Source organism: Pyrus communis, chromosome 12 (genome assembly GCF_041283825.1).
Source record: "Pyrus communis isolate YQ-2024b chromosome 12, ASM4128382v1, whole genome shotgun sequence".
Lineage (NCBI taxonomy): Eukaryota > Viridiplantae > Streptophyta > Magnoliopsida > Rosales > Rosaceae > Pyrus > Pyrus communis.
The window spans coordinates 17,388,822-17,414,230 of NC_142576.1; the positions used below are offsets into that span (position 1 = coordinate 17,388,822).

Here is a 25,409-nt window from a genome sequence, read left to right on the forward strand (position 1 = left end):
TACTATTATCTACTTCATTTATATCTGGACGATCGCCCCTTACTTCTTCAAAGGACAATGTTAGGGTATTCGATAAACATCGTTCTGCGACTAGTTCTAGATGACAAACCTAAGGAAACAGAGTGATATATATGGAATTTATTGAGAAATAGTAGAGGAACAAATTGGCTCTCTGATTTGGTTGTAGAAAAAATTTCAAGAAGAACAAATTATCTAACAAAGCTTGTTAACCCGATCTATGTTAAAACCTTTTAAGGCTCTAAATTTTACCTCTGGTTTTTCAATCATAGGTAAAGAAAACTTCTCATCAAACTCTACTCTTCCCTGCTTAACTGGTCAGCTAGGGGTGAGGAAGTTAATTTTTCTTGTCAAAAAAAATAATTCAGTAACAAATTATCTCCAACGGACTTGGCAAATACCCAGAGACTTGGGACCTTGAGCGCTCCATGGCCAGAGGCTCCCCACTCAACTCCGCAAATAATTTATTTATTTATTTATTTATTTTTGGTAATAATAACGTGTCTTGTCTTTTTTCCACCACCTCCTTCATTTAGTAATGTTAAAATCGATTGAGTCTGTTGGAGTGCAAAATTGTGATGAAGTTGACTAAATCAATCCAAATTTTCATGCATGAAATGTTCCTCCCTAGTCCCTATATGTTGAGGAAGGAGAGTCGCATGTCTCTGAAATGCTAATTATTCCTTAGCGTTTCACACTTTTAATTTTAGTCCACCTAGGTTAACAAACTTGTATTGTATTTGTGGAGGGTGTTGGAGATGTCACATGAAAAAAAGTAATGTTAGAGAAATTAAATATGTAGATTAAATTAACGAACCAAATGAGATGTCACTATTAGAAAATGAGCATGTTTATCAATGATTAAGTAATAATTCAATTATCAACTTCCATATCATTTAGTTTACAAAATTTAATCTTCCTATCATTAGTCTGTAAAAAATGTCTAATTAGTATTTCATAGCTTATGTGTGGTTATTTGACATTAGAAAAAGGACTAGGTCTGCCTTGAAGTTTGACCTGAAACTACATTGACCGAAATAAAAGGGAAAGCGTTGCTCTCCGATCCATTCCTCCTAATTCACAACTCACAGGAAAGATTAACTCAGACTCAAGTGTTGCTGAGAAAAAGGAAGCATTGGGTTTGGGCAAAGAAGGAATCAAATGGCAGGAGGTGAGGAAGTGGAAGTCAAACCAATTGACAAGGAAGCCTTCAATTTGGGGTTCATTGGAGCTGGTAAATTGGCAGCAAGTGTTGCCATCGGATTGATCAACCAGGGGATTGTACCACCTTCTCGAATTTTCACGGCTCACCGGAACCCAGAAAGCCGGCTGGATTTTACATCTGTTGGAATTCAGGTTTATCAGAACAATCATCAGGTACATACATGTTTCTTATTTGGTATGCTTTGGTGTCTCTGGATGATGGATTTAGGCTAAATTATATAGAAATGCTTTGCACAACGGAATCATTTGAAAATCCTTTATTTAGTTAATCTGTAATGCTCATGTAGTATAAATTAGTAATTTAGTAACAACGTAATTCAATTTTTATACACTTTGTAAAAAAGCATGTATGTAGCTCTAAGCCTCTAACCCAAAAGGAAAATGATTTCATGTGGAAGTGCCCTTCTTTTTAAACCTGCAACTTTTCTATTTGAGATACAATCATGGTGGTTTTGCTGCACTTCTTGCTATACGAATATGTTTTACGGGTTATGCATCCGAATATTTACAGATGTTACCTCTCTGTTAGTATTTATCGTTAATCCTGTATTGCTGCATTGCTCCAAGTATAAATTAGCCTTCAGTTGCTGAACAAAACAAATTCTTTGCTCATTTGTTAGGAAACTTGGATTCCTTAATTAGCTTTTGTATTGCTTCCATCTCATTATACTGCTCTTATAGTTCCCTCTCTCTTTTTCTTTTTCGTTAATATCTTGGGCAGGTGGCTGAAGAGTGTGATGTAATCATTTTCTCAGTGAAACCTCAAATACGTACGCCTTCCTTTGCTCGGTTTCCTTTTCCAGTACATATATGAATATAAGATATACACCATGTTCAACTCTGTAATAGTTTTTCCTTGCACTCATCTCTTCCAAGCAATGATGTCACTCTCCTGAAATAATTTTGACTGCATTCTGAGTAATGCTCTGTTGAACACTGTTGAACATTGATAATCTTTATTAACTTTTGAAATTGCTAGGTAGATCCGTTCCACACATTAAGTGGAATTTAGAAGGAGAGGAGGAGGAGGGAGAGGCTGGGTAGGGGGTGGTGAGAGGGTTTGAAACGACCTTGGAAAAGTACCCTATGCTCTATTGAACTATAATTGAAATCAAATGATGAGAAACCTCTTGACCAAATATCATATTTACCCTAAATAATTGAATATCATAGAAGTGTATGAAATTGGTTTGTTTTGTCCTTTTGATCATATATTGGATTGTTGGATATGCAGTTAAGGAAGTAATCCTGGACTTACGGCCTCTACTTTCACAAAATAAACTTCTTGTGTCGCTTGCTGTGGGACACAAACTGAAAGCTCTACAGGTTTGTATACTGCTATATGAAATTGGCAGCTTGTTACATCAATGCCTTGGTATTAAAATCTCAGTAGCATTAAATTGTGAATCGTGATGTCCCAACTTCTAAATCAATTCATTAGAAAGGTGATATTCTTTAAGCTTATATCCTCCCACTCTAGCTTCACACTTTTTGCCCATCATTGAGTCTCAACTGCAGGATAGCCTCAAGGCACTTGCGATATTTAGAAACTTCGATATGCTTATAATTTATCAGTCCCACGTGGCCTGACTGCTTGGTATACAGTTTGTAATGGAATATCTCCTAGCAACTTAGTCATGTAAAAGCATAAGTAATTTATTTAAAGTTTATGAAGGTTAAGAGTTAGTTTTTGTTGGATCGTAAAGAAGCATGGACCTGAAAAATAACATACATTTGAGCGGTTTAAAAGCTCTCTTGGGTACCCTTCCCTTACAAGCTGGTTTTTAAGGACAAGTTTATGCATCGGCTCTTAACTGGATCTGCTAGATTGCTCCTCTTTACTCAGTAGTAATCAATTGTGCTTATTATCTAATTGTGATTCAGCCTGGATCATTAGGTAGTTCATAAACACTGGAATTTTTTAGCTACAATATACCTGTTATACTGTTACAATTTTATTTTTTGAACTGATGATGTTAAAAATTGAGAGAACCGCAACCGATGTACAAATCGGAAGGCCTTTTTTGTTGACCAATCTTCCAAAATCAATCCTTATGACTTAATAAACTTTATAAACAAATCTATTTTGTTCGCATATAAGTCATTTTTGTTTCTTTCTTACTAAGGTAATGATGAATCAAGTATCTAGTTAGTAAAAGTGGAAGTTACCATAGAGGAAAAAAAATCAAATTACACAAAAACATAGTTTTGTTTAACAAATTTTCTCATTCCCTAGCGTCATTGTGATATGCTTTGTAAAGTTTTCTGGGGTGATTATTTTACTTTGAAGTTTCTGAGCTTTCATATTTTCATTACTTTGTTCAAATCTTCTACTCAGGAATGGGCTGGTCATTGCCGATTTGTTAGAGTAATCCCTAATACCGCTTCTGTCATTGGTGAAGCAGCTACAGGTAACAACTAGTTCCTGGTTCTCACATTTGTTGTCCTGCTCTTTTAGGCCATAAATGTGCTGTACTGAAATAAATTCCTTCCAATTCTTTAAATTATCGACTTCATGGCCCTTAATTCCTTCAATTAAAGGATTTAATCAATATATTAAGTTCATGTAGAAGGTATTACATTGCTCGGATTTTCCCAATCTGAATCAACTACGTAACCAGTTTTCAGCCTTAGTTTTGTCAACATCAAAACCAATAGATTTTAAATTTATATGAGGATAACAAAGATCTAAAAGATTACGAAGATCTCCAGTGGCCTTCAGTACTAAGAACTCTCATCTGTCAGACAGATGCCATTTCCTTCAACCTTGAAATGCTGCTATATTACCGAAGACAGAATATATGTGGATCAATTGCATAGCATTGTTCTAGCTTTATCCTGCAGTCTCCTCCGTGTGACAATGTGTGATTACATGCAAACAGTTATGCACTTGGGTGAAGCTGCAACAGTAAACGACGGTGAGTTAATAGCAGACCTATTTGGAGCTGTTGGCAAGGTGTGGAAAATGGACGAGAAATTGTCTGATGCTGCTGGTGCTGTTGGGTATGTGCATGTCTTGTTATAATTAAAAGACCAGACATGTAAACTGGGCACTATTATACCATTAGAGTTTAGAAAGGCATCCTCTTGCATAAGCATCTCTTATATATTCTTTTTAAAAAAGAAATAACTGAATGGATAGAGACGCACATTGACAGAAGTCCATCAAATTTAGTGGTTTTTTTTTTCCTTGGACAATTTTGCAGTGGCGCTGGTACAGCATTTGCATCTATAGCAATAGAAGCTATGGCTGATGGAGGTGTAGCTGCAGGCTTACCACGAGAAATTTCTCTGAGTCTTGCTTCCCAAGCTGTAAGTGGAATCTGTGCTGATTATTTTTTTCGAGATTGTCTATGCTGGGTACTCGATGTATGTTTCTGGAAACAATTCAATATTTCTATAAGTGAAGATAGCTAGAAAGCTCCAGACTTGTACTTTCGGATTCACAGAGCACTTTATGGTGAGGGGTTATACAATCATATGGATATGCTCATGCCTCTGTTTTAGCAGCAATAACCCCTAGAAGTACGTATTTATCTTTTGTTTAACATGCTTGTTGCTCTATAGACGCGTGAAAAATTAAAAGTTTAAATAAGGGAAACATGCACAAATAGATCCGGTTACAAATTTAATTCAAAAATTGAATTGGGAGTGACATTAAACAAACAATAAGCGGTATATAAACCACATGATCATAGTAGTTGCCATTATCCACCAAAGTCAAAAACGTCAGGCAGGCTCATGATATGCCATGCGCTTTGCCTATGGAAATTATATTGTTTACGACCTGAGGCGATGTCCCAGGATTATGAACTATTGTTGGCCTCTGATGTATAATCTCTCATTTCTGTTTCTCTTGTGCTGTGCCAAAGTTCTATGGAGCAGCAGCCATGGTGATGAAAACAGGAAAACATCCAGGTCAGCTGAAAGACCAAGTTGCATCACCTGGAGGAATCACCATTGCCGGGATTCATGAGCTTGAGAAGGGCGCATTTCGTGCAAGCATGATGAACGCGGTTGTTGCAGCTGCTAAGCGTAGCCATGAGATGGGTCAATGACTTCGCTTTCCGCATGTTAATTTTGCCAAGGTAGGGTTGCATACATTGTGTCGTGACAAGTTGTAAAATTGATCTGTATGACCATTCACATAAAATTTGTACCAGGTTGCTCGTTGTATGACTCCTACTTTTCTGCATTGGGTTTAAGTGAAGTGGATTTTTCGTCTCCCAGTGCATGAATGTATATTTGAATGCTATGTGAACAAAGTTGATTCTCTCAAAGTATATCTTATAAAAATAATTGTAGATCTTCTGCTTTAATAACGTGTCAAGTGAGAGTAATCACCGCAAAAACAACTGACAACGAGTTCAAATCCTCAAGTTTTAGGATTCATTTGATAACCATGTCGTTTTTGAATGTGTTTTAGATATGAAGTAAACTGAGGAAAAAGAGGGATGAAATGGTGATAGGGATGGCAAGAAGTAAAGAGTAAAAGAATGAACACAAATTCTTAGAATCCTATGTATCAAACAGGGGTGGGTGCGGGTCGGTTTGGGCAAAATTGCAAACCGAAACCAACCAAGTTGGGTCTAAAATCGATCAGGTTCGGTTAACCGAATGTAGCGGGTCGGTTTGGATTGGTTTTCGATTTGTGTGAAGACAAAAATACATAATAAATTTCTCTTACAGAACATAACATTAATATAAGTAATTGCTCAAAAAAAAGTACAAATGAACCAGCCTAAGGAGCGCATCAAAGCAGCAACTACTGCATTTTCCAAATGGTGCCCCTATTCTTCTCCAAATGGCCACGTGCAAAATAGAAAGATGAAACGCAAACGCATAGTTAAATCCAACGTCAGAGCAGAAGACACGTGTTCAACATCATCATCACCACCACCAGATCCTGAAACGTGTCATCAAATCCAATACCAAATCAAATATGCTTTTGTTCCGCGTCGGAGGATCTTTCCAAAACGAACTAGACGACCGACTAGTTCAGTACTTCTCCTTGCCGCTTCGAGAAAACGTAACAAACTGAACCAGTCCCCCGCAGCGTAGTGAGAGGAATACGACGTCGCATTGCAGCCATGGAAGCGCTACCCATCCCGACGGACACGTACAAACTAGGGTTTGTCGGAGCAGGTAAAATGGCGGAGAGCATTGCCAGAGGAATCGTCCGATCGGGGGTTCTCCCTCCCAATCGCATCTCTACCTTCCACCCTCACCCCAGTCGTCGCCAAGCCTTCGAGTCCTTCGGAGTCCATCTCCTCTCCGAAAACGACGACGTCTGAACCCCCCCCCCCCCCCCCCACCACCTCTCTCTCCCATTTTCCCTGCTTTTACGCGTCTCCGTATCTAATTGAATGACTGAAGTTGCATCGTTGCAGGTGCTCGAAGAGAGTGACGTCGTCATTTTCTCTGTCAAACCTCAAGTTGGTATTTCCATTTTCCATTATCTCGGATTTGTTTGAAAGTTTCGTTTTAATTGAAAGATTTGGCTCTTTTTTTATCTTATTTGTTGAATGATTGAAATAATGTGCATTGATTGTAAAGATATATATGGGGCATGAATGATTAGGTGGTGATTTTGTGGTTGTTTACTAGATAATGATATCATTGTGGTGTTGATTTTGCGCAGTTAAAGATGTAGTTTTGCAGTTGAGGCCGCTTCTTTCCAGAAAGAAGCTGCTTGTTTCAATTGCTGCTGGAGTCAAATTGAAAGATCTGCAGGTCTCTCACTTGCAACTCTTCTTACTTCTATCCACATTGACTGTATGGATTGCCAAAAACCCTGTATTTCATTTTTGAATCCCTCGTTTCCAAGTTAATGTGTTGATTTTGATTGTTTTGCATTCAGTTTTCTGAGGAAAATCATGTTCTGAATCTGTTACATGTGTTAACTGATTTAATTGTTGTACACGGTGTAGTCAAAAGTTTATATCAGGGTATTGCTAACCCAAGTTTTTTAAATAAGCTACATAAGAATAGATTCACATGGCCGTGGGGCACAAACAGGAAGGAATAAAAAAGAAAAAGAAAATATGCAATGCAAGAAGTAGCTAAGAGTTGGAGTGAATGAGTTATAAATGTTTTCAAAGAAGAAAGTTAGATGTATAAGTTTTCCTTTTTACACATTATCGCAGCCACATTTGGATAGCCGCACTCCACAGAATTAGCTCCCCATCTTCTCTACTATTCCGTACTGGCCAACCTTCTTTCACGTCTCTGCCCTTTTGCGACTCTATGGAGTGACTATGAGGGGGCAGGGTCAGAGAGTGGTTGCGGAAAGACAGAGAGTAGGAAATTAAATTTGTGCGAAGGGGAAAAGGGAGGACAAAGAGCTGGGCTGAGCTAATTTAAGTCTTTCATGCATATGTAATCTTTTTGAACGCCGAGCCAATTCTTAGTTCTTTGTCTGCCCTCTGGATCTTATTAGAAGTTGACAGTGAAAGAGGACATTTTTCCCCAAGTGCATTAAGGCCACCCTTTTCTTTGTCTAAATCCATAGGCGAATAAATATATTGTTCTGTTCAGCATTTGGTTTCCTTGCTGTGTCAAGTGAATGGATTATATGATGCTACTGTTTACCAAATTTTAGCCATAGCAAAGAAAGCAGGACTGGCTTTTCTATCATGGAGAAATGTGAAGTCCTCAATGTTTGGTTAGCTATACGGAGGCTGAAAGACCAAGAAATAACACAAAACATGCGCACTATAATCTGATGAACTGAAGGAGCAATGTATCATGTGCACATAAACTGTCATCACCTTAGCATCCGTTCTTAAATTTTTAATTCAGGGGACTTGTAGTTCTCCCCTTTGTTTTCCTTTCTATAGGGAAATAGTGCAGTTTGTAATTTTCCAAAGGTATTTAATATGTCATGACTGAAATTATAGGGCAACGGGTATTACAGGTCAGTATCTATAAACAACTGTATAATAATCATTATCACAACTTATTAATGTGCCAAGAACCAGAAAGAATGTAGAGTCGTGTTTGACAATAATGTTGCTGGCATTTCTCTTTGCACAGACTGAATTAATTGCCCAGACTTACAACAGTTAGCCACTCCCAAGTTTAGCCCCTTTTTCACCCTTCAAATTGTACATAGTAATGAAAATTGAAGTTTCTTAGTAATTTGGGTGACTAGTTTTATGATTTCTGGAACAGAATAATTTGTTTTGGCCTGCATGCTTTAGACACTACCAGGGAGGCATGATCTGGGAAATGACTTTTAAGGATCTAATTTATTTGGAATAAATACTTTTATCATGTTATACTTTCATGCATTGAGTTCAATTTTCTACTTTAATAAATAACTTTTGAGCTGTTAATCTTACTTAATTGAAAATAAAAAGTTGAGTCCATGGCCTCCAGATTTTCATCTATTTTTCCAACAAAATTGTTCCATCCTTCTCAGGAATGGGCCGGTCACAGCCGATTTATTAGGGTAATGCCAAATACTCTTTCAGCTGTCGGTGCAGCAGCCTCAGGTACTTATGTTATCCTTTTAATATTTTAATCTTTCATATTGATGTTAAAAATTTATGCTTTATTGTTTTTCTTTATGAACCTGTAAACTGTGCTGGCTACAGGTTGTATTTGAACTTTAGTTTGCTTTGCATACTTGCTAAGATACAATTAGATGCTCCATATATCTATCAAGTTTTCAGTGAAATTTAAGTTGCATAGTGGGCATTTTTGTTGTTAATAGGTTGGTAGGATTTTTCTAATGTAATATTGTAGACATCGAAATTTCAGTAAAATAAATGTTAACCAATGTATTAAAATTACAACATTTATTTACTTCACCAACCTCACACACTTACTTCACCTACAACATCCACTTACTTCACCTACAACCTCCACTCACTTCACCAAAAAAATGAATGGTGGTGATTCACTCTCAAAACCTATAAATAGGCTTCTCCATCAAGAGGAAGAAAACCAATTCACAAATACATTTCTCTACTTCCAAAATGAAAGAGAATACTCCCCACACAGGGGGGGGACCAAAACCTTGAAGCCTTAAAGTTCTAAAGCTCTCAAGAAAATCCCGAAGGATCAAGAAAGCACTCTTCGTTCTTCGTCAAATCCTCCTTCAAGATCAAGCCCCAACGGCCCTTGAAGAACTCCCACCAACTCAAGATCAAGCCCCGACGGCCTCATGAAGAAAGTGTTCATCATTCATCATCCGTTCATCCTAAGATCAAGCCCCAACGGCCCTTTGGATCAACAACCTCAACAAATCCACACATCCAATCGTTCTTCAAGACTAAGCCCAAAAGCCCTTAAAGATCTGCTCATCCATCAACCTTCAAGATCAAGCCCAAAAGCCCTTGAAGAAATCCATACACCCATTCTTCAAGATCAAGCCCAACGCCCCTTGAAGATCCATTCATCAACTATTCATCCTAAGATCAAGCCCCAACGACCCTTTGGATCAACAACCTCAACAAACCCATACACCCATTCTTCAAGATCAAGTCCAACGCCCCTTGAAGATCCGTTCATCAACTGTTCATCCTTAGATCAAGCCCGACGACCCTTTGGATCAACAACTCATCCACAAACCTACACCCTACGAAGATAGAATCAGAGGACCAAATTTGAGAGAGATCGTAACCCCAAAATCATCAAACACAAAAATATTATTTTGTACACGTATTCTTGTTTCTTGTTTCAGGAATTTTTCGTGTTCACAAATTTGGCACGCCCAGTGGGACATCTCTACCTCTCATCTCTATCCTCAAATCATCGAAAAACGCAAATGGCATCAAGAAAGGATCAAGCTGTTCCTGCAATCAAAGCAAAAAACAAGAACATCATCGCCGCAAGTGGTGATATTTCGGGCATCATAACCCGAAGTAAGGCAAGAGCTCTTTTTGCCGCGGCTTCCGCCCCTGCAGTAACTCTGTCAAAGGAACAAGAACACCTGAGGTACGAGCCTGTGATCACCCTAGCCTCGCTAAGGGCATCAAGAGGGGAAAGCCCGAGGAAATACTCAGAGTCCCTACTCTCCGACGCTGATTCAAGCGGCAGTACAACCATGCAAGTCATGACCACTGGAGCAACTTCAATCGAGGAGCAGCTAGCTCAGATGAATGAAGCAATCGCAAAGCTCACACGGACTGTGGAAGAGAAGGACTTGCAGATTGCCGCACTCGTCAACCAACTAGATGCGCGGCCTGACGTGAAAGTCGACCCAAATGATAGCCTAGTAAAGAAAGAAGTCGACGAAGAAGAGGAGCCTCCAGCAGAGAAAGTCGAAGAGAAGCTGAAGCTAGACCAAGCAACGGCGTTCATGGGATCTCTCTTTATCCAGCAACTACAGGAGATGATTGCAAGCACTATCAAGACACAGTACGAAAGAAGTTCACATGACTCTTTACTGTACTCAAAGCCCTACTCTAAGAAGATTGATGCTTTGAAGATGCCAAGGGGTTATCAGCCCCTAAAATTCATGCAGTTCGATGGAAAAGGCAACCCGAAGCAACATGTCGCCCATTTCATTGAAACTTACAACAATGCTGGGACAGAGGGAGACTACCTCGTCAAACAGTTCGTGCGTTCGCTGAAAAGTAACGCTTTTGACTGGTACACTGACCTCGAATCTGAGTCTATCAACAGTTGAGACCAGCTAGAAAGGGAATTCCTCAACCGTTTCTACAACACTCGTCGTACTGTAAGCATGCTAGAGCTGACCAGTACGAAACAGTGGAGAGATGAACCTGTCGTCGACTACATAAATAGATGGCACTCCTTAAGTCTGGATTGCAAAGATCGGCTTTTTGAAACCTCTGCCATTGAGATGTGCGTTCAAGGCAGGCACTGGGGGTTACATTACATCCTCCAAGGCATAAAACCAAGAACATTCGAAGAGCTAGCAACTCGTTCCCACGACATGGAGCTGAGTATCGCTAATCACAAGGAAAAGGAGCCGATTATTAACTTCAAGAAAGATAAAGTATTCGCCCCAAATGTAGACAAGACCGGAAAGAAGCCCGCTAAGGAAGCTTTCACCGTCATCACTACCCCCATCAAGACCTCCTCAGCGCCCATCAAGATCTCCTCCAAGAAGAAAGCGAAGGAGATAAAGACAAGTGAGGCTTCTCGCACCCAAGACAGATACAAGAGCACCTTGAGAGAGTTGGAACAGAAAACGTACCCTTTTCTTGACTCTGATATGGCTGCCATGTTAGATGACTTGCTGGAAAAAAAGGTGATTGAGCTACCTGAATGCAAGCGTCCTGAAGAAATGAATCGCACAAACGATCCTAGGTACTGCAAGTACCATCGTATTGTGAGCCATCCTGTTGGCAAGTGCTTCGTTCTTAAAGAACTCATCATGAAGCTAGCACAACAAGGGCAAATTGAGCTCGACCTTAAGGACACGGCCGCAACGCATACCACTACAATTGCGTTTGGATCGTTTAATCATGTGCCTCTCTAAACGACACCTGACCATTCCCGTGAATGCTCAAGTTGCACGACACCTCCTACACAACCATCATTGGAGAGAAACGACCAAGATGCACATGCTGATGATGAAGAAGGATGGATATTGGTAACCTACAAAAAGACAAGGAAACCAAGACCACTAGTCATACAGCCAAAGGTGGAACAAAGAAGAAATCACCACGGCCGTAACAATGCGAAGCCTAAAAGAAACATAAAGCATGATTAGACAACATATGCTGGGGAACCTACGGAGCAGGAGCCACGCATTCCCGTTTCCTTGCATGAATACTTCCCGAATGACTTTTTCCAACAGTGCACTACTGTGGCATGTCGCATGGTTGAAGTAGAAATAGAAATGCCCTCAAAAGGCAAAGCTATCGCCACTGAGGTAGAAAAGACCCTCACACCCGAAGAAGGTCTGCCAACACATTTTAGCATCGAGGAAGCGCTACCATTGCCAAAAAAGATACGAAGAGCACTAGCAGCAGTCCTGGCAGGTCCTGGCGACCACGAAGTGCGAGAAAGTAACGAGGAAGGCTCGAAGCTTCAGCCACATGAATGTGCCACATGTTGTGCCACCCATGACGCAATTAACTTCACTAACGAAAACCTGCTGCTGGGATTAAAGCCTCACAACCGTCCTCTCTTCGTCTCAGGGTACGTAAGGGAATACAAAGTCAACCGTATGCTTGTGGATGGTGGGTCGGCCATAAACATCATGCCAAAATCAACAATGACCATAATCGGCATCAAGGTGAATGAACTATCCCTGAGCCGTCTGCTGATCCAGGGTTTTAACCAAGGAGGACAAAGGGCGATGGGCATGATTCGAGTAGAGATGACCATTGGTGAGCTCAAATCAAGCACGATATTCCACGTGATTGATGCAAGAACTTCCTACAGCTTGCTCTTGGGAAGACCTTGGATCAACGCAAATGGGGTAGTGTCGTCCACCCTTCACCAATGCCTAAAATTTTACCGAGAAGGAGTGAAGGTGATCCAAGGTGACACCAAGCCATTCACCGAAGCCGAATCACACTTTGCGGACGCCAAGTTCTACATGGACGAAGACATGGTACCCGAAGCTCTTCCGGAAGAGATCAAATCCACGGGCAAAGCAGCACCTAAAAAGCAGGAGTGGCAAGCCATGCCTAAAAAGCAAAAAGAGCAGGCCGTGCCATCTTCAAGCAAAGACGGTGACGAGTTTGCTAAACCTGCAACAACCAAAGAGAGTACGATGCCGTTAGAAAGACCGAACGCACCCATATTCCGGTATATCCCGATGTCAAGAAGAAAGAATGGTCAATCTCCATTCGAAACTGGAACAAGAAAAGCCGACACACAGTGGCACACGGATAATGTAAAGTTGCTCAAGACGAATGCAGTTTTGCCTCTGACACAGCTAGGGGGTGTTAAGGTCGCAAGACTACCACAAGGCTTCATAAAGGCTCTACCAAAGAAGGTGGAATCAAGCTTTCTTCCAACCAAGAGGACCGAGGAAGGTTTCGACCCAAACGCCTACAAACTCATGTCAAAGGCCGGGTACGACTTCGCTTCTTCTAAGGCGGCTGGAAAGAAGGTTTCAAACACTGTCAATGACAAAGAACGTAACCTCACCAAAACTCAAAAGAAGTTGAAGGAGCATGGTTACGGAGTTGACAACAACAAAGCCGGACTTGGCTTCACACCAAATGCACCCGTGAAGATTTCAAGTAAAATGAAGAAAGCTAGCGCTCAACACATCAGCGTGAGCATTGAACAAGACCAAAAAGAGCCTAAACCCGCTCCTCGGACGTCGGTCTTCGATAAGATGAGCCATTCAAGCTCCAGAATTTCAGTGCTTAATCGCATTGGTAGTCAAGACCGAACCTCTGTCTTCAAGAGGCTTAACGCGCCAACATCCCAAAACTCTGTTTTTGAAAGGTTGTTAAAACCTAAGAAACAAAGCAACACAGCTATCTCTCCTCTGCGACAATCAGCTTCGGAAAGATTTGAAGATAATGAGAAGCCTTTTGGAAAGAGGAAGACAAAACCAAAGGAAGAAAAGTTCGATGGGTTAGCAGAAAAAGGCGATGTTCGAAGCTTGATTCCTTCAAGGATGAAGCGCCAAGCAATCCTAGAGGTCGACACAAAATAACCACTGAAGGTAAGGAGGCGCATCATCGTCCACACTGGCAAATCTTCATGCCAACAAACCCAAGAGAACGGCACTGAAGATGAAATCCCTAAGAAAGATGTCACTTCTGGCTCTTTTGACTCAAAGTCTTCACCTCGAATGTTGGGGGCATGCTCCAAGTCAAGTGAAATTGAAGGATGGACTCATGTCACTCCGAAGAAACTGCACGAGAAACATGTCTTCTCCACAAGTGCACCAATCAGAAAAGAGGGAAAGCAGCTTTCGCCAACCTCCAAAGCAATGTGAAAATGTGGAAGATAAGAAAATTTCAACACAAAGATCGTTCATGCGGGATCTTTTCTTCCTCGAAGACTTATTCAATTTCTCGATCAAGGCTCCTTGCTATGAAGATTGTGAGGAATGCATTTCGAAGATCGCTTCGAAGAAATTGGACAAGCAGCAACCATCTTGTCCACAAGTTTATCAGTTGAAAAGGGAGCAAAACAGCTCTTGTCAACCTCCAGAACAATGTGAAAGTGTTAGAGATAATGAAATTTCGACACAAAGATCGTCTATCCCCATCACAATGTGCGACCTCTTCCCAGAAGACTTCTTCAATTACTCGGTCAAGGCTCCTTCCTATGAAGACTGCGAGGAACACCTCTCCCAGATCGCTTGACAAATCCACAACAACCAAAGCTTCTCGTTCGCACGAGCCTAAAAGGTGACAACCAAACGCTCCTGGCCCGCAAGAGCATAAACTGTGTATGGCAAAATCATTATCAAAATCGCAAGAGCATAAATATAGATATATGTTTTATCTATATTTAGCACAATACACTGAATAAAATAAAGCATGTCCATTGATCTCCAAGAAATTACAAGTGCGTACAAAAAAAAAAAAAAAAAAAAAAAATGGAGTTTTCGCAAAGGTTGTTCACGTGAAGCCCTACTACTTGGCAAAACTCCAGGAGCGGGAGACATCGAAGATAGATCATTCAAGGCCTCAATACTTGGTGGAACGCTAGATGACGTAGGAAAAAGGTGTCTCTGGAAGAAAGCCGCAAGCCTTTGACGGTCACTTTGAATTCGACCTTCAGATTCTTGCAGTTGATCAAGCTTCCTCTTCATGCTCGTCGAATAATTATTTGCAAGCACGTGCAAACCTCTATTCTCGTACTTAAGCTGTTTGATCTCTTGTTTAAGATTTTCCACCTCTGCCATCAATGATTCAACTTGACGGGATCGAGCAAGTATGCGTTGGCCCATATTGGACACGGAGCCCGCACACTGAAAACTGAGAGCTAGGGATTCTTGAACGGCCAACTCATCGGACTGTCCTGAAAGCAGCTTACTATCTCTAGGAGTAAGGAGGTTCCTAGCTACTATTGTAGCTGTTGTTGCATCATTCATCACAAAGTCTTCACCTGTAAGAGGGCCACTAGAAGATAAGAAAGACGGGCACCATATATTACCCTGACGCGGCGCACCTGTATCACTGTTAAGACTCAAATCTAAGCAAATGTTAGATGGGTTATTAAAAGTCATGTGATCTGTCCATGTGATGCTAACCTTTCTTTACAGATTGTTTCCAGCAAAATATAATCATCATTGCTCCTTCATTATTCAACCGAATGGTGATGAAAGACAGCAAGTGTGCTGCCATGTGCTGTGCTAGCAGGATGACAGCAGTGTGCTGCCATGGGCTAGCCGAATGTAGACAACCTGGAATACATTTGGTCTTTTCATTTTTCACGTTCCCATGTGTTAAAGACAGCAGATATGCTGTTGTCTGTGTGCTGTCAATTGATGGTGTAAAGGTGTAGGTTGTGTTGTATTTAAGGAAGCCTCTCGTAAGGCTTTAGAGATAAATCCCATCTGATTTGTCATTCAATTCTAGAAGGGTATTTGCAATCTGTTTTTTAATAACAAAGTGCCTTGTTTGCCAAAGCTTGTAACTTCCCTCATTTCTCAATTTTTGTCAAATTTTTTTTTAGAGAGAAAATGAGAGGTGTGATAGAGTTTGTAAACTTATCACCCACATATTTTGGTATTAAGTTAGTAAACTTTTCAAAACCAACAATTGGTATCAGAGCCAGAATACGATTCTGGCAGGTGCAGCAGTTATGGCATCCAACTTAGTGCAGCTCCAAGTTCCCACATTAAAGAAAGAAAATTATGAAAGATGGTGCATCTAATTCAAAGCATTGTTTGGATCACAAGAGTTATTGGAAGTTGTCAGTAATGGGTATGTTGTACCCACTACCGAGCAAGAAGCCACATATACTGCAGATCAAAGGAACACTATCAAGGATTTACGAAAGAAGAACCAGAAGGCGTTGTATCTTCTTTATCAAGGATTAGAAGATTCAACGTTCGAGAAGGTTGCAGAAGCAACAACGAGCAAGCAAGTATGGGACACACTCAGTACAATCTACAAAGGAGTAGATCGGGTCAAGAAAGTGAGATTACAGTCACTTCGAGCAGATTTTGAAACTGCTCACATGAATGAAGGAGAGAGCATCTCCGACTATCACTTAAGGCTCATTGTGATAGTAAATCAGATGAGGAGAAATGGCGAGAGACTCAATGAAGTACGAGTTGTGGAGAAGATACTTCAGTCACTCACATCTAAGTTTGAGCATGTGGTGACTGCCATTGAGGAATCCAAGGATTTGGAGGCGATGAGCGCAGAGAAGCTACTAGGATCCCTCATAGTTCACGAGCAACGCATTCAGAAGAATGCAAGCCCCACAACGCTAGAGCAAGCTTTGGAGTCAAAGTTGAATATTGACAAATCAAATAATGGTCGTAGGCAGTGGAACTCACGTCGTGGGAGTTCATCCAACCGTAGTCGATGACGAGCCCGAGGAAGAGGTCGAGGCTACGCACAAAATCTAGGTCAGTCTCAGGAGTGGAGATCTACTCGAGGAAAGGTGCATATCCAATGTCACAGTTGCAAGCAGTATGGACATTATGCAAATGAATGTTCATATAAAAATGGTGAGCATGTCAACATGGCAGAATCAAGTGGAAATGCTGGTGAAAAACTTAATGTCTTACTAGCACACCATGATATCAGTAGCCAACAAGATGTCTGGTATTTAGACTCTGGTGCAAGCAACCACATGTGTGGAAAGAAAGAGTTTTTTGCCGAACTCAAAGATGGGCCTTATGGATCTGTGAGTCTTGGTGACTCATCAAAGTTGTCAGTTGAAGGCAAAGGAAAGATCAAAATCAACCAGAAGGATGGTAAAGAAGAATACATCTCCGATACCTACTACATACCAGGTATGAAGAGCAACATTTTGAGCATCGGTTAACTGCTCCAGAAAGGGTATGTTATACATATGGAGGATATGTTTCTCACTCTCAGGAATGCAAGAAGAAAGCTTATTGCACGTGTTCAAATGTCAAAAAACCGAATGTTCCCGTTTAAGTTGAACACAAAGATTGGGAGTTGCAACATCGGTGTAATGGAAGATGAGTCATGGAAATGGCATCTTCGGTATGACCATCTTCATTTCAATGGCCTAAAGTTGCTGTCAAATGAAGGAATGATTCGTGGTCTACCCCAGATTGAAGCCACACGCCAAATATGTGAAGGTTGTGTGCTTGGCAAGTAAGCACGACTATCATTCCCTTTTGGTGATACATGGAGAGCAAAGGCACCACTGCAGTTGGTGCACACAGATATATGTGGTCTATTGGATCCCATGTCTTATGGAGGTAATAAGTATTTTATTAATTTAATTGATGATTTTAGTAGGAAGACTTGGGTTTATTTTCTCAAGAAGAAGTCGGCTGCCCTAAAAATCTTCAAGGAGTTCAAGGCACTCACAGAGACTGAAAGCAACCACAAGCTTGTGGCTGAAACCAACTGCAGTGGTGCCCTTACTCTCCATGTATCACCAACAGGGAATGATAGTCGTGCTTGCTTGCCAAGCACACAACCTTCACATACTTGGCGTGTGGCTTCAATCTGGGGTAGACCACGAACCATTCTTCATTTGACAGCAACTTTAGGTTATTGAAATGAAGATGGCCATACCGAAAATGCCATTTCCATGACCCATCTTCCATTACACCGATGTTGCAACTCCCAATCTTTGTGTTCAACTTCAACGGGAACATTCGGTTTTTTGACATTTGAACACGTGCAATAAGCTTTCTTCTTGGATTCCTGAGAGTGAGAAACATATCCTCCATATGTATAACATACCATTTCTGGAGCAGTTGACCGATGCTCAAAATGTTGCTCTTCATACCTGGTATGTAGTTGGTATCGGAGATGTATTCTTCTTTACCATCCTTCTGGATGATTTTGATCTTTCCTTTGCTTTCAACTGAACACTTTGAGGAGTCACCAAGACTCACAGATCCATAAGGCCCATCTTTGAGTTCGGCAAAAAACTCTCTCTTTCCAAACATGTGGTTGCTTGCACCAGAGTCTAAATACCAGACATCTTGTTGGCTACTGCTATCATGGTGTGCTAGTAAAACTGTAAGTTTTTCACCAGCATTTCCACTTGATTCTGCCATGTTGACATGCTCACCATTTTTATATGAACATTCATTTGCATAATGTCCATACTGCTTGCAACTGTGACACTGGATATGCGCCTTTCCTCGAGTAGATCTCCACTCCTGAGACTGACCTAGATTTTGTGCATAGCCTCGACCTCTTCTTCGGGCTCGTCCTCGGCTACGGTTGGATGAACTCCCACGACGTGAGTTCCACTGCCCACGACCTTTATTTGGTTTGTCAATATTCAACTTTGACTCCAAAGCTTGCTCTAGCGTTGTGGGGCTTACATTCTTCTGAATGCGTTGCTCGTGAACTATGAGGGATCCTAGTAGCTCCTCTGTGCTCATCGCCTCCAAATCCTTGGATTCCTCAATGGCAGTCACCACATGCTCAAACTTAGATGTGAGTGACTGGAGTATCTTCTCCACAACTCGTACTTCATCGAGTCTCTCGCCATTTCTCCTCATTTGATTTACTATCACAATGAGTCTTGAGTGATAGTCGGAGATGCTCTCTCCTTCATTTATGTGAGCAGTTTCAAAATCTGCTCGAAGTGACTGTAATCTCACTTTCTTGACCCGATCTACTCCTTTGTAGATTGTACTGAGTGTGTCCCATACTTGCTTGCTCGTTGTTGCTTCTGCAACCTTCTCAAATGTTGAATCTTCTAATCCTTGATAAAGAAGATACAACGCATTCTGGTCCTTCTTTCGTAAATTCTTGAGAGTGTTCCTTTGATCTGCAGTATATGTAGCTTCTTGCTCGGTAGTGGGTACAACATACCCATTACTGACAACTTCCCATAGCTCTTGTGATCCAAACAATGCTTTGAATTGGATGCACCATCTTTCATAATTTTCTTTCTTCAATGTGGGAACTTGGAGCTGCACTAAGTTGGATGCCATAACTGCTGCACCTGCCAGAATGGTATTCTGGCTCTGATACCAATTGTTGGTTTTGAAAAGTTTACTAACTCAATACCAAAATATATGGGTGATAAGTTTACAAACTCTATCACACCTCTCACTTTCTCTCTCAATAAAATTTGACAAAAATTGAGAAATGAGGGAAGTTACAAACTTTGGCAAATAAGGCACTTTGTTATTAAAAAACAGATTGCAAATACACTTCTAGAATTGAATGACAAATCAGATGGGATTTATCTCTAAAGCCTTACGAGAGGCTTCCTTAAATACAACACAACCTACACCTTTACACCATCAATTGACAGCACACAGAGAGCAGCATATCTGTTGTCTTTAACACATGGGAACGTGAAAAATGAAAAGACCAAATGTATTCCAGGTTGTCTACATTCGGCTAGCACACTGCTGTCTTCCTGCTAGCACAGCACATGGCAGCACACTTGCTGTCTTTCATCACCATTCGGCTGAATAATGAAGGAGCAATGATGATTATATTTTGCTGGAAACAATCTGTAAAGAAAGGTTAGCATCACATGGACAGATCACATGACTTTTAATAACTCATCTAACATTTGCTTAGATTTGAGTCTCAGCAGTGATACGGGTGCGCTGCATCAGGGTAATGTATGGTGCCCGTCTTTCTTATCTTCTAGCGATCTTCGAAATGCATTCCTCACAATCTTCATAGCAAGGAGCCTTGATCGAGAAATTGAATAAGTCTTCGAGGAAGAAAAGATCCCGCATGAACGATCTTTGTGTTGAAATTTTCTTATCTTCCACATTTTCACATTGCTTTGGAGGTTGGCGAAAGCTTCTTTCCCTCCTTTCTGATTGGTGCACTTGTGGAGAAGACATGTTTCTCGTGCAGTTTCTTCGGAGTGACATGAGTCGATCCTTCAATTTCACTTGACTTGGAGCATGCCCCCAACAGTCGAGGTGAAGACTTTGAGTCGAAAGAGCCAGAAGTGACATCTTTCTTAGGGATTTCATCTTCAGTGTCGTTCTCTTGGGTTTGTTGGCATGAAGATTTGCCAGTGTGGACGATGATGCGCCTCCTTACCTTCAGTGGTCCTTTTGTGTCGACCTCTAGGATTGCTTGGCGCTTCATCCTTAAAAGAATCAAGTTTCGAACGTCGCCTTTTTCTGCTAACCCATCGAACTTTTCTTCCTTTGGTGTTGTCTTCCTCTTTCCAAAAGGCTTCTCATTATCTTCAAATCTTTCCGAAGCTGATTGTCGCAGAGGAGAGATAGCTGTGTTGCTTTGTTTCTTAGGCTTTAACAACCTTTCAAAAACAGAGCTTTGGGATGTTGGCGCGTTAAGCCTCTTGAAGACAGAGGTTCGGTCTTGACTACCAATGCGATTAAGCACTGAAATTCTGGAGCTTGAATGGCTCATCCTATCGAAGATCAACGTCCGAGGGGCGGGTTTAGTCTCTTTTTGGTCTTGTTCAATGCTCACGCTGATGTGTTGAGTGCTAGCTTTCTTCACTTTGCTTGAAATCTTCACGGGTGCATTTGGTGTGAAGCCAAGTCCGGCTTTGTTGTTGTCAACTCCGTAACCATGCTCCTTCAACTTCTTTTGAGTTTTGGTGAGGTTACGTTCTTTGTCATTGACAGTGTTTGAAACCTTCTTTCCAGCCGCCTCAGAAGAAGCGAAGTCGTACCCGGCCTTTGACATGAGTTTGTAGGCGTTTGGGTCGAAACCTTCCTCAGTCCTCTTGGTTGGAAGAGAGCTTGGTTTCACTTTGACGTCATGCTGCTCCTCCAGACGGTTGATGAGTCTGGTGGTTTGCAAGTTTTTCTCCTCCGCAGTCTTTATTAGCCCTGTAATTGTTTCCTTCATCTGAACTAGCTGTTTTTCAATGGAGGTAGCGCCGATGGTCATGACTTGTTCTTTGTTTGAAACCATGGAGTGTGCGTGAATATCTTGAACAGAGATAGAGATGAGAGGTAGAGATTGTCCCACCGGGCGTGCCAAATTTGTGAACACGAAAAATTCCTGAAACAAGAAACAAGAATACGTGTACAAAATAATATTTTTGTGTTTAATGATTTTGGGGTTACGATCTCTCTCAAATTTGGTCCTCTGATTCTATCTTCGTAGGGTGTAGGTTTGTGGATGAGTTGTTGATCCAAAGGGCCGTTGGGGCTTGATCTTAGGATGAACAGTTGATGAATGGATCTTCAAGGGGCGTTGGGCTTGATCTTGAAGAATAGGTGTATGGATTTCTTCAAGGGCTTTTGGGCTTGATCTTGAAGGTTGATGGATGAGCAGATCTTCAAGGGCTTTTGGGCTTAGTCTTGAAGAACGATTGGATGTGTGGATTTGTTGAGGTTGTTGATCCAAATAGCCGTTGGGGCTTGATCTTAGGATGAACGGATGATGAATGATGAACACTTTCTTCAAGGGGTCGTCGGGGCTTGATCTTGAGTTGGTGGGAGTACTTCAAAGGTCGTTGGGGCTTGATCTTGAAGGAGGATTTGACGAAGAACGAAGAGTGCTTTCTTGATCCTTCGGGATTTTCTTGAGAGCTTTAGAACTTTAAGGCTTCAAGGTTTTGGTCCTCCCTCTCTGTGGGGAGTATTCTCTTCCATTTTGAGAGTAGAGAAATGTATTTGTGAATTAGTTTTCTTCCTCTTGATGGAGAAGCCTATTTATAGGTTTTGAGAGTGAATCACCACCATTCATTTTTTTGGTGAAGTGGGTGGAGGTTGTAGGTGAAGTGAGTGGAGGTTGTAGGTGAAGTGAGTGGAGGTTGTAGGTGAAGTAAGTGGATGTTGTAGGTGAAGTAAGTGTGTGAGGTTGGTGAAGTAAATAAATGTTGTAATTTTAATCCATTGGTTAACATTTATTTTACTGAAATTTCGATGTCTACAAATATATCTTTTCGGCGAGCCTTTTCTAAAGTAATATCTACTAAGCATTATGTTGTACTTCTCTCGCCCTGCCTTTCGAACTCTCCCTATGTAAAAACTATCAGCTATTTACATACTGAAAGGTATTTTTCTTAGTATTAACTAGGTAAAAGCTTGGAATATGATATCTGGCCACTGTAGATCATGCTTCTATGACGTGACTCTGGTGACAAGACATGAAATGCAGATTACTTATGTCTAGTCACTGTATTTTAGAATTCTTCAAGTCTCCCTCTAGCTTATGCACATTTTCCTTGGATTGTTTTCATATTATTTGTAATTTGGTGTGCCAATTTTGTAAAATGGATGAAAAATGTCATGCACCACTAATCTTCTGGTGAAATAGTTTTGAGCTTGGGAGGAGGTGCAACAGAACAAGATGGGGACCTTATAGCTAAAGTATTTGGATCAATAGGCAAGACATGGAAAGCTGATGAAAAATACTTTGACGCAGTTACTGGCCTGAGGTATGTGGTTTTGTGTCTACTTGATTCTGATTCATACTTCAATGCAAAATGTTACTTATCTCCTACTGCAATTAGAGACTTTTTTTCCCTTTCAAGTACCCTTGCAATTAGAGAGGTTTTTCGGTTCGTCAACCATGAAGTATTGTCCAGATAATAGTAAACTGTAACTTAAGAGGTGCACTCATAAATTGTGGTTTGATTAATGCGTTTTATAAACATACAGTGGCAGTGGTCCTGCATATATATATTTGGCAATAGAGGCTTTGGCGGATGGAGGAGTTGCTGCAGGTCTAACTCGAGAACTTGCGTTGGGTCTAGCATCTCAAACTGTAAGTGTATTTATATTGCTTGGTGGTTTAGCGCTCAAGCAGTCATTTGGCATCATCATACCATCGTGTATGTGTGTCTATTTCTCACAAACTTTAACAGTGTAAGTCTTGATCTCCTCGAAAAGGACATTTGGCATAAAATATATGAGAGCACCTAATCATGTTACTTCTCAAAGTAAAGCCTTTACCAAGAAAGGTGTACAAAAAAATTGACATATTATATAACTCCTACTGCCTTTGGACCTTGATATTGGTGGCTTGAACATCACAAGTACATTTTGAAAAAATGGCTCTCTGTGCAAGGTTTAGAGTTTATAATACATTTTGTTGGCGTTTTGCATTCCAAAATGTTTTGTCAATTTGTTTCTCATCAGTTTGGTGTTGTGGGAAGGTCTGATTCTTTGTTTCTTTTTTGCAGGTATTAGGAGCAGCATCTATGGCTTGTCATACTGGGAAGCATCCAGGTCAGCTAAAAGATGATGTAACATCACCTGGTGGAACTACCATTGCCGGCGTTCATGAGTTGGAGAAGGGTGGATTTCGTGGAATATTGATGAATGCAGTCCTTGCTGCTGCCAAGCGCAGCCGAGAATTTTCTCAGAGCTAGACACATATAGTGACTTTCTTATTTCAACGCATGTTCGTGCCATTGCAATGAAATCCAATTTTTGTTCTCCTTCGTAGCTCAGGGGATAAACAAATCGTTTCCGCAGAATATTATTACAGATTATAGTACTGTCCCCCGCTGCATTCTGTTGAATTGAACGTTGCTTGAAATACTGCCTTCAAGCTTGGAATACAGGTAAAATAAGATAGGGGCCTCAGGGTTGAGGTATATTGTAACCTTATAAAACATCTTCAAAACATTTCACTTTTATACCTCGCGTACTATTTTATTTTAATATAATATATCTGTTACATTTTCCATCCATTGGTTCGTTAAGAGCTGACGTGGCTGTCACATTTTTGCCATGTGGTAAAAAAATAATTTTTTTATAGATTTAAAATATTATAATAATTTATACTAAAAAAAAAAAAAAACCAAAACCCAGAATCCATTACCCCCAACCCACCTTCCTTGTGGTTGCATAAGTCTTGAATAGAACTTCTCATATGGCTGCCAATATCCTTCTTGTTGAACTTGTTGAGGTTCCCTCCGCATCAAATTTGAATGATCTCTCCCACTTGGATTGTAAGTGTTGGAAAACAAGCCGGATTGATTATGGCCCTGATAACCCCAAGTATTGACACTTTCCCAACCTTCCTTATCAATTAATTGAGGATGTTGATTAGTTTGATATCCTTGCCTGCAGGACATATCAAATGTAGCCACATTTTGCATTGTGGACCTTTCAATATACTGCAACATAAGAGAAATAAGATTCGCCATTTGAGCTTGAAGATTAGCAATTGCTATGTCTTGCTTCTCTAGTACCTAAAATCAAAGAAATAAAACTAAATCAAATATCAAAAGTAAAATAAACAAAAAAAACAAAAAAACAACAAAAACAAAAAAAAAAAAAAAAATATAGATTGATTAGCAATTTTACTAATCCCCAACAACGGCGCCAAAATTTGATGTGGTAAAAACTAACACACAAATTAAACCCTATAAATTACGTAATCGTAGTACGAGTAAGTAGGGATCATTCTATTCCATGGATTAGAAGGGATGCTAATCAACACAAACTAAACTTATAAAACTGAAAACTAAGTTAAACTAACATTAAAACAATGAAGGGAGAGATTTTGGACGAATTTAATTAAAACAAAAGTAAAGTGCAGCAAGTAAATTAAGTTGTAAATGAAATATAGATGAAAGGATAGCTAAAGGATTCTTCTCAACACATGAAACATATGCATACAAATCAATTTCCCGTTATTCTTCCTATAAACCATGAATGACAATGCCCCAAATTAATTGTGAACATCACTAATTAACTCTCAGATTTTCCTAAGTTCATTGAATTGGACTCAGAGATGCAACCAAATTATTATGCTCAAGTTCCCTAACTATGAAAAACATGATAGAGATACATCTCAAAGATCATTAAGTTCTGTGAAAATCATAAGCATTGACACATCATTCGTAACTATGAAAAGCATGATACTTCTGCCAAGAATTTACTTAACTCAATCATGACTAGTGACTTTTACTACTTACAAATATAAGTTCATAACGATTAGGTGAAATTCCCTTATATTCTAGCATCAAATCCCTGCATGCAAACTAAGTGTACACCCTTAATAAACATACAAAAATAAATTCTCGATAAAGCAAATAAGTAAATCGCATATAATAATTGGATGTAATCAATTTATATAAAACATATGATCATGACTTCAAATTCTCTTCTAGCTAAAAAGAAATTTAGTTACAATTGTTCATCATAACTGAAAAGCAATCTAAAATAAACATTG

At 40.3% G+C, this 25,409-nt stretch overlaps 2 protein-coding genes across 3 annotated transcripts; both read left to right on the forward strand.

The window, feature by feature from the left end:
- The first annotated feature begins 1,005 nt into the window (after nucleotides 1–1,005).
- On the forward strand, nucleotides 1,006–5,564 carry LOC137745010 (pyrroline-5-carboxylate reductase). 2 transcript variants are annotated; one of them, XM_068484857.2, is made up of 8 exons: nucleotides 1,006–1,395; nucleotides 1,964–2,012; nucleotides 2,477–2,568; nucleotides 3,581–3,653; nucleotides 4,125–4,245; nucleotides 4,449–4,554; nucleotides 5,115–5,330; nucleotides 5,406–5,564. In XM_068484857.2, the coding sequence occupies exons 1-7, from the start codon at nucleotides 1,180–1,182 to the stop codon at nucleotides 5,298–5,300; spliced, it is 843 nt and encodes a 280-aa protein (XP_068340958.2). In that variant the 5' UTR covers nucleotides 1,006–1,179; the 3' UTR covers nucleotides 5,301–5,330; nucleotides 5,406–5,564. The 2 variants fall into 2 exon arrangements, with proteins under 2 accessions (XP_068340958.2, XP_088538057.1); XM_088681931.1 differs by having other exon boundaries at nucleotides 5,115–5,564.
- Nucleotides 5,565–6,186: 622 nt separating this feature from the next.
- On the forward strand, nucleotides 6,187–23,913 carry LOC137745168 (pyrroline-5-carboxylate reductase). The gene is made up of 7 exons (XM_068485070.2): nucleotides 6,187–6,530; nucleotides 6,633–6,681; nucleotides 6,884–6,975; nucleotides 8,666–8,738; nucleotides 22,539–22,659; nucleotides 22,883–22,988; nucleotides 23,407–23,913. The coding sequence occupies exons 1-7, from the start codon at nucleotides 6,333–6,335 to the stop codon at nucleotides 23,593–23,595; spliced, it is 828 nt and encodes a 275-aa protein (XP_068341171.2). The 5' UTR covers nucleotides 6,187–6,332; the 3' UTR covers nucleotides 23,596–23,913.
- Nucleotides 23,914–25,409: the final 1,496 nt, after the last annotated feature.

Excerpts from the sequence above, each read along its gene's own strand:
- LOC137745010 (XM_088681931.1), top strand. The coding sequence starts at position 1,180 with ATGGCAGGAGGTGAGGAAGTGGAAGTCAAACCAATTGACAAGGAAGCC. Across the intron at positions 1,396-1,963 it reads TTTATCAGAACAATCATCAG|GTGGCTGAAGAGTGTGATGT; the intron begins GTACATACATGT and ends TATCTTGGGCAG. Across the intron at positions 4,246-4,448 it reads GATGCTGCTGGTGCTGTTGG|TGGCGCTGGTACAGCATTTG; the intron begins GTATGTGCATGT and ends ACAATTTTGCAG.
- LOC137745168 (XM_068485070.2), top strand. The coding sequence starts at position 6,333 with ATGGAAGCGCTACCCATCCCGACGGACACGTACAAACTAGGGTTTGTC. Across the intron at positions 6,682-6,883 it reads CTCTGTCAAACCTCAAGTTG|TTAAAGATGTAGTTTTGCAG; the intron begins GTATTTCCATTT and ends GATTTTGCGCAG. Across the intron at positions 22,989-23,406 it reads TGGGTCTAGCATCTCAAACT|GTATTAGGAGCAGCATCTAT; the intron begins GTAAGTGTATTT and ends TCTTTTTTGCAG.